The 15,590-nt window shown below is 44.2% G+C and overlaps 1 protein-coding gene and 1 non-coding gene across 2 annotated transcripts; both read right to left on the bottom strand.

Annotated features, from left to right (window-relative positions):
* Positions 1-297: 297 nt before the first annotated feature.
* TRNAG-UCC (transfer RNA glycine (anticodon UCC)) lies at positions 298-369 on the bottom strand. Its single transcript has one exon. It is a non-coding gene; the product is annotated as a tRNA-Gly (tRNA).
* A 4,779-nt stretch (positions 370-5,148) lies between these two features.
* LOC146196448 (uncharacterized) lies at positions 5,149-5,802 on the bottom strand. Its single transcript, XM_084597017.1, has one exon. The coding sequence runs from the start codon at positions 5,800-5,802 to the stop codon at positions 5,149-5,151; it is 654 nt and encodes a 217-aa protein (XP_084453143.1).
* Positions 5,803-15,590: the final 9,788 nt, after the last annotated feature.

Below are 15,590 nucleotides of genomic sequence, written 5' to 3'. Positions count from 1 at the left end.
GATTGGATGACACGAAACATACGAACGTCAAGGAGAGGCCCAACGTTTGCACAAGAGAGCCTGCTTCGTTTGCCTACTTCTGATATCGCTGGCTAGTGGATTGATGACTTCTTCGATTCTGGTTCATTGTGTTTTCTTACATGACACTTTCAAAGCATACTCTACGATCCCTTATGCACGAGCACCATATGAGTCGCACATTAGAGATTTTAAGACTATTGCGAGCACACACACAAAAAAAAAGCGAGATAAAGAATTAATTTATAAGAAGAACTCGAGAATTGAAAAAATAAAAAGTGCGTCGGCCGGGAATCGAACCCGGGTCAACTGCTTGGAAGGCAGCTATGCTAACCACTATACCACCGACGCAGGCGCAAGCGTCCGCTGCTCAGGAAGCATTTTGTGTCAGCTATTTTCGGACCAGATGTGGAGCGGCCGAGCGTCGTACATATAGAATGAAAATAGGTCAGTGGCCATGGCAGGTACATGTTTTGTAAAGCCGCCATAACAGCCGGCGTCTAGGTGGTGCCATTCCAGATCTAAATTAAGGATGGGATATATGTTTAGAGCTTGTAGGCAGCATAAAAAAAAAATTGGTCTGGCTTAGCTTATGGTTAAGCCTAGGATGCGAAGCATACTAGCCTAAAAAATTAAACATTACCTGGCTATACCTGGTTAGCCACTCATAGACAAGACAAGTTCCGGAAGGGCCATGCACAATACAGCAAGGCCGTAAATGACACATTCACATCGGGCGGCAGGTGAACGTAGGAATCCTCACAGGTTAATTCGTGTCATGGATGGAGAGATGAAGTGCCTGATTTTCCTATAGTTAAGAAATGTGCTAACAACACCTTAACCACGGGAAAGGTTTCTTCAATCAAATCATATCTGGTCAACAGGTACATAAATCTCCCCGGAACTATCCGAATGCGCTGAGAAACAATTCGAGCCGGACCCGAAGCTTCATCCTTCACCTCGGCATCGGTTGTCGAACGATGCCGTCTAGCTGCATACTGTGCACGTCGCTTGGCAAGCCGTACTTCTCGTTCTTCTCCCGTTTCTGTGGCTGTTTGTAACTTGCGCTTTGCGGTCTGGCGAGCCGCCCTCGCCCAGGCCGACATCTCGCTGCTCAACTGACCCAACGAGTGCGTCGCCTTTTATACAATTGCCTGACGTCAGTATCTCCTAGCGGTAGGAGCGGGAGTTAGGCCGCCGGCGGAGCAGGCTGCGCGTCCGCAAGCGAGCGCACGAGTTGAGCCCCAGCTTTCACAGCTGTTGTGACGTCGTATCACGTGGTGCGCCGATGTAGGTCAAGTGGTAGATACGTGGCCGCGCGCGGCGCAGCAAGGAAGAGCTCGGTTGTGCGGCAAGTACGCTTCGCATAAAAGTGTTCCACTATACTATTGAGGATCAAACCCTGCAGTGTGGCTACTTTTGTAAGACGACAAATAGGTGAGCAGCCTTTCCAGGGAGCCTATATGTTGAGGTCCTCTTCAGTACATGGAACGGGCTGTCTGCCGCTCACACTTCACCGCAAAGCAACATTTATGAACTTCCGGTGTGTGCTGTATATAGGTTGTCCTATTAAACAGCTTTTCTCCGTGATGTGGGCTATTCGTGGGTTAGGACTTAGGCTGATTCCGCTAAGCTCACCATTTATGATGGCCCGTCGTGCATTTCAGGTGAACCAGAAGCAAAGGAGTCTCTAAATGGACCACCAAGTTCGCCAGCCTTCGATGTTCATAAACATCTCAGTGTCTGTTTTCATTGCACCGGGATCGACTGATTGATTTAAAAATTGGCAGACGCACTTAAGACTGCTTATGCCGTGTGAAAATGCAAAAGCGTCACTCGATGCAGAAACATCACTCCATATAGCTGCAATGTTATTGCAAATTTTCTTAGTTCATTATAATTCTTCCCTCTGATGTGCTTTCGAGTTAGTTGCACACAAAGCTCGCGATATTCGGACCTTCTCGCTACAAAGCGACGATAGATCCGGACCTTGCACAACGTGGTAGCAAGGCATACCCTGAAGTGCATTCGATGGTTCGTCTGTGTTTATTTCACGCAATGCTTAAGTGCGTCGAGTCTTGTCGTCACTACGCAGGCGTAGCCACCACGCTTCCCGATTCTATATTAGACTGTTATTATTACTGTAACGATAGCGCGCGCATTTCAAAACACGTTAATAAGTTATACAGACCGAAATGCACCCAATATAGTATACCACGCTTGAACAAACTGACATTCGTTTCATACGCGTTTCATGCCAACCTATGGCGCATAGGGCCTGGATGCGAACCCGAATTCTGACCAATTTATTTACTTTTGCGTTCCGGCGGTTGTACTAACCGCCATCTTAAAGGGTGCCATCTACAACCACAACAACGCCAGACAGAATTCCGCGTATTGAGACTAATCCCGCTTTTGCATTAAAAAAGTAAAGCGGCGGAGCCTAGCCACTGCTTACAACCATGCTGCTATCACAACGTTGTGCGAACTGAAAAGTTTCAACAATCGAGAGAGGAGAAAAATAGATAGACAGTCACCCGGCGTAATCGATGGAAGCGATTATTCGACATAAGCTGAGGAAAAACGAGGAACCCCTGCGTCCTAAGAGGTTAACCGGCATCACGAAGCCAGTTTTCGTTAGCAAAATATTCAGTTAAATTTGGAATTTGTGCTCGCTTCGAATAGCAACGCAATGCTTTTTATTTCAGGGCATCTTTTCACACTTTCGCACCAGCGCATATTATTGCCGCAAAAAAAAAAAAATAATAATAATGTTCACTTTACTGAGAGAGCTTTTCAGCAACATCCCCCGCTTCCCATGCATACGTCCGTTCTCAATGGCAACAAGGAGACATTTCTGAAGACGCCTCGAAAACCGCCAAAATAATAAAGGGCTAAATAAAGTTTTTCCTTCCTTCCTTCCTTCCTTCCTTCCTTCCTTCCTTCCTTCCTTCCTTCCTTCCTTCCTTCCTTCCTTCCTTCCTTCCTTCCTTCCTTCCTTCCTTCCTTCCTTCCTTCCTTCCTTCCTTCCTTCCTTCCTTCCTTCCTTCCTTCCTTCCTTCCTTCCTTCCTTCCTTCCTTCCTTCCTTCCTTCCTTCCTTCCTTCCTTCCTTCCTTCCTTCCTTCCTTCCTTCCTTCCTTCCTTCCTTCCTTCCTTCCTTCCTTCCTTCCTCCCTTCCTCCCTTCCTTCCTTCCTTCCTTCCTTCCTTCCTTCCTTCCTTCCTTCCTTCCTTCCTTCCTTCCTTCCTTCCTTCCTTCCTTCCTTCCTTCCTTCCTTCCTTCCTTCCTTCCTTCCTTCCTTCCTTCCTTCCTTCCTTCCTTCCTTCCTTCCTTCCTTCCTTCCTTCCTTCCTTCCTTCCTTCCTTCCTTCCTTCCTTCCTTCCTTCCTTCCTTCCTTCCTTCCTTCCTTCCTTCCTTCCTTCCTTCCTTCCTTCCTTCCTTCCTTCCTTCCTTCCTTCCTTCCTTCCTTCCTTCCTTCCTTCCTTCCTTCCTTCCTTCCTTCCTTCCTTCCTTCCTTCCTTCCTTCCTTCCTTCCTTCCTTCCTTCCTTCCTTCCTTCCTTCCTTCCTTCCTTCCTTCCTTCCTTCCTTCCTTCCTTCCTTCCTTCCTTCCTTCCTTCCTTCCTTCCTTCCTTCCTTCCTTCCTTCCTTCCTTCCTTCCTTCCTTCCTTCCTTCCTTCCTTCCTTCCTTCCTTCCTTCCTTCCTTCCTTCCTTCCTTCCTTCCTTCCTTCCTTCCTTCCTTCCTTCCTTCCTTCCTTCCTTCCTTCCTTCCTTCCTTCCTTCCTTCCTTCCTTCCTTCCTTCCTTCCTTCCTTCCTTCCTTCCTTCCTTCCTTCCTTCCTTCCTTCCTTCCTTCCTTCCTTCCTTCCTTCCTTCCTTCCTTCCTTCCTTCCTTCCTTCCTTCTCAATGGCGTGACCCTCTATTTACGTGCCTTGCGCTACTTTTGTATCCTTCGGTTCTAGCTTGAGCTCGCACAACTGTCACGTGACCGCGCGCAGCTCTACCACCTTGTGCACGCCCCTGTATGTATGTCTCGTGCGTCGTGCGGCCTTCTTTGAAGCGTGTGCCTAAGATGCAACTAAGAGATTCGAAACGTTTCTCGGGTGCTATGCGCCAACCTTTTTACTGAACCTAAGCAGTTTTAAGAAAAAGCGCGAAAGGAGAAGCGTGCATGCGGCATTAATTAGTAAATGAATTATTAATTAAGGTTATATCACTATCAGTAATTATCAATAATTAGGTGTTGATTAGTGATTAATTAGGTAGTAATGATTAGTAATTATTCAGCAATAATAATGAGTGAATATTTAGTAATACAGCCATTAATCAGTATCTAGCAATTCTTTACTAATTAGTACTTAATAAATAACCAAATAGTTAATCATTATTATAATCTTAATAATAATTATTAACCATAATTAAATAATAATTGCTACTTGATCGTTGATTGGCATATGGCCACATAATAGGTTCAGGTGTCCACAGAGCAAGCGTGACAGATACTGCGCTTTTCCTTTCCTGTAAACCAATTATTATATTATTATTATGTCCCTGGTATCTGACAAATACGGATGGAAACATTTGAGAGAATAAAGGAAAGCATAATATAAGGAGAAAATTAACAATCCAGGGAAGTAATACTGAATCACAGAAATTAATTAGAAATTTAGAATTTCTATCGAAAAAAACACAAGAAAATTTTTTTGGAATGCCGGAACCGCTTTATGATGCACAGCGCTTAGCGAGATCATGGTACAATAATATGACGCAGCGTGTGAAAGGCAGTCCCTTCTATCAGCTTTATTTTCTTTCTCACCATTCACACCACTGTCCACATAGCGATGCGTGCAACGGAGTTGCTCGATCAGCCAAGAAATTGTTTTAACAGCTATAATAGTTTCAAATTCGTTTAGATGGTTTTGATCGCGTTGTTTCATTCTGCGCTTTCGAACTTCGACAATAAATTTGACACAGCGCAGAAAGCCGAAGCGGTCCACCATTCTGTCTTGTGTTAAGTTTATCGTCGCGGTTTTGAAAAAGCACTAAACTGGAATACCACGCCTATCAGCTACACAGTTCTTTTCATCGATTATTCACATGTTCCTTTGTACAGGCTCGTCAGCTATACCTCTTATGCGTTCTCTGCGTAAAAATATGTCCCTCCGAAGGGGTTGCCCGCGTTAAGTCGCGTTGCAAAATCCCCCAGGTGGAAGTTGTTCCTTTGTGGGGGTGTAATCTTGTTGCTGGGCACCCGCTTCCCAGATTGACAGTACGCCAACAACACGTACCGATGGGGCCCCGTCCCTCTGGACGGGCTCGGTCCGTTGTAAGGCACCGCCTGTTCACCTTCGTGCAGCCTTCTCGTGCTGTTGGCATTCACCACCAACCAGAGCAGCCAGCTACGTTGTGTAGGCTCCTCGCGACTAGGCACATCCGGGTCCACCATGACCAGCGCGAACGGTGGTATGCAGTTTATGTTATCATTCAGGCGGACTTGTGGGGCTTGAGATGTCAAGTCAGGCATCACCATAGTGTCCCGGGCCACCGACACACCACCGTACTTCACTTCGAGCTCGGCTTGCATTGTGTCGGGCAGAGACAGGTCCAGCTCCAGCCCAGAGGTCTTCCACACATCGCCGTCGTGCTCCTTCATCGGCAATTCATCACCGTAATCTATTTTTTGTCTAGACTTCGACCGTGGCTTTATCTTGTGGCCAGACCGCTCTGCTTCTCCAGTGCCACTCCAAAGCGTCAACGAAAGGAAGATTGAAAGCTGGACAAGCATCCTTCTCACGGGTTTGTCGAGTTGCACTCAAGCGAGAACCTGCAGCTAGGCCTATTGCGAAGTGTTTTGGGGTTCGTAATAGCACCAACTACGCCACGTATGCGTCTCGCATTCGCCGTCAGGCGCCTGGAGGTTTCCGAGGAACCTACTGCTCGTTGAGTTGGTTTCGACCGCCCGCGAAGTATTTGCACTTTCCATGGACCTCTTTAAAACAACAGCTGGGGGCCTGCATTCACAATGCGTACGGTTTTATGATTTTCCGGACAACGCACGGCGGTTGCGAAGGGAGAAGATCTTTATTCGGCGGCTGCTTACCGAAATATTAATTGTAGTTGGCATCTGGTTGGGGCAACGAAAGAAGGGATAGTTCTCGTCATTTTATGTGTGTTGCTCTACTCGCTCCACCTCACTAACGTTCTTGAGGCCTCACAGAGCCCAGGCCCACAAAAAGTCTGAGGGACTACTGATAAAGTTTTGGGTGCGTCCAATATGCGATAAAATGTGCCGTTTATTTATGTCGCTAAACATTCGAACTATGCGAATTAGTTTGTCCAAGCTGAAAATAAGAACTGAATATCATGAACAATTTATACCGTGCAGTATTGGCCAGAAGTACTATATACACTTGATTATATGTGCGATATACAACTGTGCATGTAACGTTGAGAACCTAAGCTCGCACAAGAAATTATGCCATTAGCAATGCACGAACTCTGCTAAAAACCACGTAGCAAAAAATAATAAAAGGCTGCCCTAGTGACAACCTCACCGCTGTTATAACGTATAAAGAAGTGAATGGAAGTCGCGAACACGGTACTCAGGCCGCCCCTACCAAGAGGAAGAGGAAATGCCGTTAGAAGTCACATGTTAAGGCTTACCAAGTTTCAGGAGTTCTATAAGGACCTCTGCAGTCGCCAAAGCAGTGAGGACAAAAATGAAATTGGCTGTAGTGAAGAGCAATCAGTCGTTCCGCCAGTGCAGAAGCACAAAGTTAAGAAAGCCTTAGAAGCTATGAAAAGGGGGAAGCCAGCAGGGAGCATGAGGTAACTACAGATTTGCTTAAGGACAGAGGGGATATCGTGCCAGAAAAACTGGCCACCTTGTATGCGCCATGCCTGATGACAACGAAACGAAAATACCGGAATCCTAAAAGAACGCTAGGATTATGGCTGTGGACTTGAAATTTACCGACCAATTAGATTACTATCCGTTACGTACAAGGATTTACTAAGGTAATCTTTCTTCATGGCTACGCACGAGGATTATCAGGAATTTGTTTTACCCGAATCGCTGAAACTATGTCCTGGTAACCAACACCTAGAAACTGTTCTTCATATCAACGCTTGTTCTCTCGTTAAAAAAAAATGATCAATTCACGCTGTTTCTCGAACAATTTGCCTTCAGATTTACAATTATAATGATAACCGAAACATGGTTTTCTGCACAGGATAGTGCACCTTATCTGAGTGGCTATAAGTTTTTTTCTGCGCATCGAACTGACAAACGTGGTGGCGGTGTAGCGATTTATGTTTCGGACACAATATCTTGCGATGAATTGCCCAATTTTACGGTTGTAAGCCCAAATTATGAGGCTCTATGTTTGCAAAACAGCAACACCCTTTTTTGTGTTATGTATCGCCCCCCTTCTGCTAATACTAGTGCTTTTTTAGATTTTGTTGACTCTGTTCTCGATTTTGCCTCCACTAATGGCTTAAGGCTGGTTTTAGGTGGTGATATGAACATCAATCTTTCTATTCAAAGCGTTGCAAAAAAAGAACTAGTGAACAGAATAACATCCACTGGTTTTCGGAACGTAATCGTTACCCCTACTCGTGTAACTCCAACGACTTCTACAGTTCTGGATCTGTTCATAACTAATGTTTGTACTCCCGTGGTGGCAGCTGGCACTATAAGCTCTGGCATCAGTGATCATTGTCCCATATTCATGGCTTATTCGCACTCCACTCCTCGAGCAAAGGCACGTGTCCCCATAATTAAATATCAAAGCATCAGTAATTCTAGCTTGGAGTTATTTCGGAACAGAATCCACAACAACGACTGGTCTGCGGTTCTGAAAGAAAGCACGGCAGACAACGCCTACAATACCTTTATGTCTATGTTTCTGAACATTTACACATCTTGTTTTCCTCTAAAAAACCTTAAGCTTCATAGGCGTGCGCGAAAACCGTGGATCCATCCGGAGCACATTCATTTAATTCGTCAAAGGAACAAACTCTACAGTGCATTTTTAAAAACCAAGGACCCAACAGCGTTTGAAGCATTAAAAAAACTTCGCAATAAAATTACGGCCGAACTGAAAAAAGCAAGGGCACACTATTACCAACACCTGTTCAGTGAAGTGTCTATTGGTCGACCAGACCGAACTTGGCAAATTATCAATGACGCGCTTGGAACGTGCCCTAACCGCCCTGATATGCTCGAGATCATAGTTGACGGTGAACCAGTCTCCGGATCTGCATTATCTGACCGCTTTAACGCCCACTTCGCCGCCAGACCAAAGAAAGGCTCATCACTTAGTAAAGTTTCGTGCTGCCTACAGGCAAATTCCACAAAGACCATGTTCTTAAAACCCACAGATGAATCTGAAGTGTTCAACACGTTTCTCTCCCTGAAGAATAGTAAAGCCCTTGACATTGACAGCATCCAGATTAAACCTATCAAACATGTCCTTGATCTCTTATGTCCGTACTTAGTGCATATATTTAATCTTTCGCTAGCATCTGGCACATTTCCTAACGATATGAAACGTGCAAAAGTCTCTATTATATTCAAAGGTGGAAACCGGAACGATCTAAGCAACTACAGACCAATATCTATAATTCCAGTCTTTTCTAAGGGTCTTGAGAAGATTATGCTCACCCGACTAGACGGTTTTTTTACTAAGCACAATATTTTATCTGACTGTCAGCATGGTTTTCGGAAGGGTAGGTCAACGGAATCTGCTCTTCTGCTGCAAAAAGAAATCATCATTAAAAACATTGAAGCTAATAAGTTAACACTGGGAATTTATATAGACTTCAGTAAAGCCTTTGATTCAATATGTCACACAACCCTCCTTAACAAGTTAGATTATTATGGTGTCCGTGGGCTAACAAATACTCTTCTGCAGTCATACCTAGCCGGCCGATCCCAGTGTGTTCACATTAATGGCTACTATTCCGCTTTCCAGCCAATTTCATCTGGTGTCCCACAAGGCAGTATTCTTGGGCCATTTTTATTTAATGTCTACGTTAATGATCTTATGCGTACTGATGATAATGCCGTATTTGTATTATATGCGGATGATTCAAGTTTGTTCTTTAGCTCAACTAATGAAGCCGAATTGTTTGAAATGGCGAATAGGGCGTTGTCAAAGGTACTGAAATGGTCCGAAGTAAACAGCTTAGAAATAAATGGGAAAAAAACAAAAGCAATTTTATTTGCTCCTAAAAACAAACGTCTGGCCTGTAGTCGGGAGCTAAAATTAGGTCTCCTTAAAATAGATATCGTTAAACAGCATAAAATCCTAGGTGTGACATTTTCCAATCAGATGACATGGGACAGTCATGTTGAACAAGTGACTAAAAAACTTTCGTCTGCTGCAGGTGCCTTATTTAGAACGCGCGACCTCTTTCCTATGTCTGTCAGACTACAAGTGTACCATGCCCTCTTCCACTCACACCTTAACTACTGCACGCTAGTATGGGGGACGACCACCAAACAAAACATCAGTACACTTCTGCGTCTAGAAAAAAAAGCCATACGTTGCATAAACAAAGTACCATTTTTGCATCCTTCAGCTGAGCTATTCCGTCAGCATCATATAATCAATATTCAGTCTCTTTATAGTTACCATCTTCTCCACCACCTCCATTTTGCTAATGAAAAGTATAAAGAATTTCTAATTACGCTCTCGGGTGAAACATTACGCTGCAATATTTCTAAAACACGTGCACCTGAAAAATGGACAATTCCGCACCACCGAACAAATTACCTTCTGCAGTCATTAAGTTATACAGTGCCAATGTTGCTAAATAAGTTCAATTTAACCACTCTTAGTAACGCTGTACTAACACGCAAAGTTTTACGATCAATGTTTATAGGCTGACCTGTGTTTTTGCTTGTTTCCAGTGTAAAATGGTACTGCGTGTAATATACATAGTAGATTGAGTTTTTGTGTCCGTCATGTTGTAATTATCGGTTTGTTGTAATATTTTGTGTATGTAAACGCTAGTCTTTATATAACACCCTGATATAACTTATATTTTCACTTCATTCGTCTCATTTGTATGTCTGTGATAAAATATGCGTTTTTTTTTTTTTTCCCAAGTAGCAACTGATCTCTTGTACTCATTTTTTTTTTTTTTTACTGCTGTCACTGACTGCTGTCACTGTTGCCTGCCGCCGGTCTCCAGGCCCCGTCAAGCTGTCCCTACAGCTTTTTGCCTGGAGACCGTCAACATTGTAAATGTTGAAAATAAAAGTGACTTGACTTGACTTAATCTTTAATAGGATATGGACAACCTTACACTTTATTGAAGAAAATGATCAAGCAGGATTTCGGAGAGAGCATATCCACATTATTAACCGGATAATATTAAAGTGCTCGGAATATAACCAGCCGCTGTACATATCACTCATTGACTACGAGAAAGCATTTGACTGGGTCGAAACCATAGCAGTCATGCAGGCATTGTGAGATCAGGGTGTAGGTGAGCCGTATGTGAAAGTACTGGAAGATATCTATTGTAGCTGTCCAGCAACCATAGTTCTGAATACAGAAAGTGATAAAATTGCAATTAAAAAAGGTGTTAGGCAAGGAGACACGATCTCCTAAATGCCTTTTACAGCTTGCTTACAGGGTGTATTCAAAGACACCGAATGGGAGCAAATAGGAATTAGGGTCGATGGAAAATATCTCAGTAATCTGCGATTTGCTGATGACATTGCCTTGTTAAGTAACTGAGGGAACCAATTACAACTAATGAAAAAAAATCTAGGCAGGAGAAGCAGAAAGGTAGGACTAAGATAATATTGAACAGCCTGGGAAAAGAACCACAGTTTAAAATAGGTAGCGAACCGCTGAAATTGGTAGGCGATGTCAACTTAGGACAGGCAGTCACCGCATATCTGGATCTCGAAATGGAAATAACTAGGAGGAAAATATTTGCATGGAGGACCTTTGGAAGGTACTCAAACATTATGACTAACAGTTTACCGGTATCACTCAAGAGGAAAGTGTAAAACAACTGCATCCTACTGGTACTCGCCTATGGGGCTGAAACTTGCAGGATAACGAAAAGGGTTCTACTTAAGTTGAGGACAACGCAAAGGGCTATGGAATGTAAAATGGTAAGTGTAACGTTAAGATATAGGAAGCATGCAGAGTGGGTAAGAGAAATAACTGAGTTAATAACATTCTAGCCGAAATTAAGAAAACGAAATGGGCATGGGGAGGACATGTAACTTCGAAGAGAACACAACCGATGGTCTGTAAGAGTAACCGATTGGATTCCAAGGGAAGGTAAGCGTAGCAGGGGGAGGCAGAAAATCAGGTGGGTGGATGAGGTTAAGAAATTCACAGGGGAAAGTGGATGCACAAAGTGCACAAAACCACCGTGAAAATGCGCCTGTTAAACTCACTGCGGCATTCAAAGGTCATTACGTTCCTTATTTCACTTCTACAGACATCGTAGACAGCACTGCTGCACCGAGACAAATAAATAATGAAAGGAATCGACTGCTAGGCTAGCTGAGAAGCCGGGACATTCGTAAACTTCTCTACACGGGATTCACATTCAAGCCTGATAAGAGTGGATTGTATAAGAAGTTCGGATAAGCCAGGTGCGACTTATTTTATGTATATTACTTTTCTATGTCTGTGGTTTTTTTATCCGCTGTGTGTCGACGCTTCCCAAGTTCTATGGTACTCTGATTAAGAGAACATTATACTAATGAACCAATCCAGACTACACTGGGTGTCCCAGCCAACTTTAGCCAAGGGTTAAAAAACAAATCATCATCATCATCGTCATCATCATCATCAGCCTGATTATACCCACTGCAGGGCGAAGGCCTCTCCCATATTTCTCCACTTAACCCGGTTCTGTGCTAGCTGCATCCACTTGACCCCTGCGAACTTCTTAATCTCATCCGCCCACCTAACTTTCTGCCGCCCCCTGCTACGCTTTCCTTCCCTTGGAATCCAGTTTGTTACCCTCAGCGACCATCGGTTATCCTCTCTTCGCACTACATGTCCTGCCCATGTCCATTTCTTCTTCTTAATTTCTACTAGAATGTCGGTAACTTGAGTTATTTCTCTGACCCACTCTGCACGCTTTCTATCTCTTAATGTTACCCCTACCATTTTTCGTTCCATAGCCCTCTGGGTTGTCCTCAACTTAAGTAGGACTCTCTTGGTTAGCCTCCACGTTTCAGCCCCATAGGTGAGTACAGGCAAGATGCAACTGTTGTATACTTTCCTCTTGAGCGATACCGGTAAACTGCTAGTCATAATCGGCGAGTGCTTGCCAAATGCGCTCCATCCCAATCGTATTCTTCTTGTTATTTCCTTTTCGTGGTCCGGATCTGCGGGTACTATCTGTCCTAAGTAGACATATTCGCCTACTACTTCCAGTATTTCGCTACCTAATGTAAACTGCTGTTCCTTCCCGAGGCTGTTGAACATTACCTTAGTCTTCTGCATATTGATTTTCAAGCCTACCTTTCTACTTTTCCTGTCTAGGTCATCAATCATTATTTGCAGTTCATCCCCCGAGTTGCTTAGCAAGGCAATGTCATCAGATAATCGCAGATTACTGAGGTATTCTCCATCTACCCTTATCCCTAACTGCTCCCATTCCAAGTCTCTGAATACGTCCTCTAAACAAGCTGTGAATAGTACTGGGGAGATTGTGTCTCCTTGCCTAACCCCTTTCTTTATGGGAATTTTGTTACTTTCTTTATGCAGAACTATGGTTGCTGTGCAGCCACTATATACCTATATCTTCCAGCATTTTCACGTACGGCTCGTCTACCTCCTGATTTCGCAATGCCTGCATCACCGCCGAGGTTTCAACTGAGTCAAATGCTTTTTCGTAATCAATGAATGCTATGTACAAGGGCTGGTTATATTCCGAGCATTTTTCTATCACCTGATTGATGGTATGGATATGATAGATAGTAGAGTACCATTTCCGAAACCCTGCTTGATCGTTTGCTTGATTGCAGTCTAAGGTTGTCCTGATTCTATTAGCGATTACCTTAGTAAATACCTTATACGTAACAGACAGTAAGCTGATTGGTCTGTAATTTTTAAGGCCCTTAGAGTCCCCTTTCTTGTGAATGAAGATAATGTTTGCATTCTTCCATGGTTCCGGTACCGTCGATGACACCAGGCACTGCGTATACAGGGTGGCCAGTTTTTCTAGCACGATATCCCCCCCGTCCTTCAGCAAATCTGTAGTTATCTGATCCTCTCCAGCTGATTTCCCCCTTTTCATAGTTTCTAGCGCTTTCTTGACCTCGTCCTTCGTCACTGGTGGAACGTCTGAATGTTTTTCCCTACCGCCAATCTCATTACGGTCCTGACTGCTTTGGCTACTGTAGAGATCTGTATAGATCTCCTCGGCTACTTTGACTATCTTTTCCATATTAGTGATGACGTTGCCCGCCTTGTCCCTTATCGCATACATCTGGTTTTTGCCTATATGCCCAATTTCTTCTTGACCACTTTCAGGCTTCCCCCGTTCTTTACAGCATGCTCAATTTTCTCCATGTTATATCGGCCACCTTGCGCTTATTGATTAGCTTTGATATCTCGGCCAATTCGAGCTTATCTGTTGGATTGGAAGCTTTAATACTCTGGCGTTTCTTAATCAAATGTTTCGTCTCCTTAGACAGCTTACCGGTATCCTCTCTAACTATCCTACCGCCTACTTCTACCACGCACTCAGTAATGATGTCTCTGAAATTATTGTTCCTTGCCTCTAGGGTAATGTCGTCATCCTCAGTTAGAGCTGAAAACCTATTCTGTAGCGAGATCCTGAACTCTTCTTCCTTCCCCCTCACCGCTAATTCGTTGATGGGTTTCTTTCTTACTAAAGTGTTGCGTTCCTTCTTCAGATTTAGGCTAATTCGGGACCTCACCATCCTGTGGTCACTGCATCGCACTTTCCCGATTACCTCTACATCTTGCATAATGGCGGGGGTTGAACACATTATGAAGTCGATTTCATTTTTAGTCTCTGCGTTAGGACTTTTCCATGTCCATTTCCGGCTCTTCCGTTTGCTGAAGAAGGTATTCATGATTCGTAAGTTATTGCGCTCTGCAAACTCAACTAGTAACTCCCCCCTGCTATTCCTAGAACCAATGCCATAGTCACCTACTGCCTGGTCTCCTGCCTGCTTTTTCCCTACCTTGGCATTGAAGTCGCCCATTAGTACAGTATACTGCGTCTTTACTTTTCGCATTGCCGATTCTACATCTTCATAGAAGCTTTCAACTGCCTGGTCATCATAACTACATGTAGGTGCATAGGCCTGTACAACCTTCAGTTTATACGGCTTATTAAGCCTAATTACGATGCCTGCAACCCTCTCATTATTATATAGAATTCATCTATATTGCCCGCTATATACTTATTGACAAGGAAACCTACTCCTATAGTTCTCGCCTCTTCGGTAAACCTCGATAGCACAGTACATGCCCGTCGTTCAGTACAGTATATGCCTCATTCGGCCTCCTAACCTCACTAAGCCCTATGACATCCCATTTCATGCCCTCTAGTTCCCCTAAATGCACTGCTAAACTAGCTTCACTAGCTAGGGTTCTAGCATTAAACGTTGCCAAGGTCAGTTTCCAATGGCGGCCTGTCCAGCGGAGCCAGGCTTTCTTAGCACGCCCTGCTGCGTCACAGGTCTGACCGCCGCCGTGGTCAGTTGCTCCGCAGCCACTGGTGACTGAGGGCCGTGGTTTTGTGGAGCTTATCATAGGAGGTTGCGGCCAATTACTGCACCAGGGTGGCCAACTCCTGTTCTGGTGAGGGAGTGCGTTGCCGAAGGTGTTCACCGGCATCAGGTCGCACCCCAAACCTGTTTATGCAATTCCATCGACACGCGGATTTTTTTTTTTTTTTCATCCGGTGGAGAATTGCGCGGCACCGGGATTTGAACCCCGGTCCTCTTGCATGCGAGGCGGATGTTCTACCGCTACGCCACCGCTGCACCGCTCAAATACAACAAATATATTAAAATAAATAAATTTGCCCTGGAAAACTACTTGCATAGAGGTGCCAACCATCTTTAGCGCCAAATGCATTTTTATTTGCCTTGTAATTATTCATTATAATTAAGCTAATATTTCTATATTACTATATGTTGTGTTTAGACCATAATTTTATTTGCAAAGAGAAGACCGCTTTATGAAACCCGCATTACACTTAGCTGCGATAAAAAAGCCTCGCGTGTATCTTTATTCTGACCTCCAAAAAATGTCGATGTACAAGAACTATCACGTGACCATACCGCCTTCGCGTGCCACGAATGTGGTGCTCCCCATTTGTGGTTTGAGTGAACGAAATTCAGCTACGGCTGGGACTCGACGCCAGAGTTCCAGCGTTAGGCTAATATGTTGCGATGGTTGCAGTGAGCTCACCGCGCTCGATGCAACTGTTGTTGGTAACTGTTTGCTTTTTTGACTATGAGGCTTTTTGCTTTTGCACCAGCTGTATCGCGCCCTACACTTTTCCTTTACTTGATGCTATCACATTTGTTTTTCTTCTGTTTTA

Source organism: Amblyomma maculatum, chromosome 3 (assembly GCF_055883805.1).
Source record: "Amblyomma maculatum isolate TAMU_Amacu chromosome 3, ASM5588380v1, whole genome shotgun sequence".
In the NCBI taxonomy this organism is placed as follows: domain Eukaryota; kingdom Metazoa; phylum Arthropoda; class Arachnida; order Ixodida; family Ixodidae; genus Amblyomma; species Amblyomma maculatum.
Note: the sequence above shows the minus strand (reverse complement) of the source record. Positions and strands in the feature narration are given on the sequence as shown.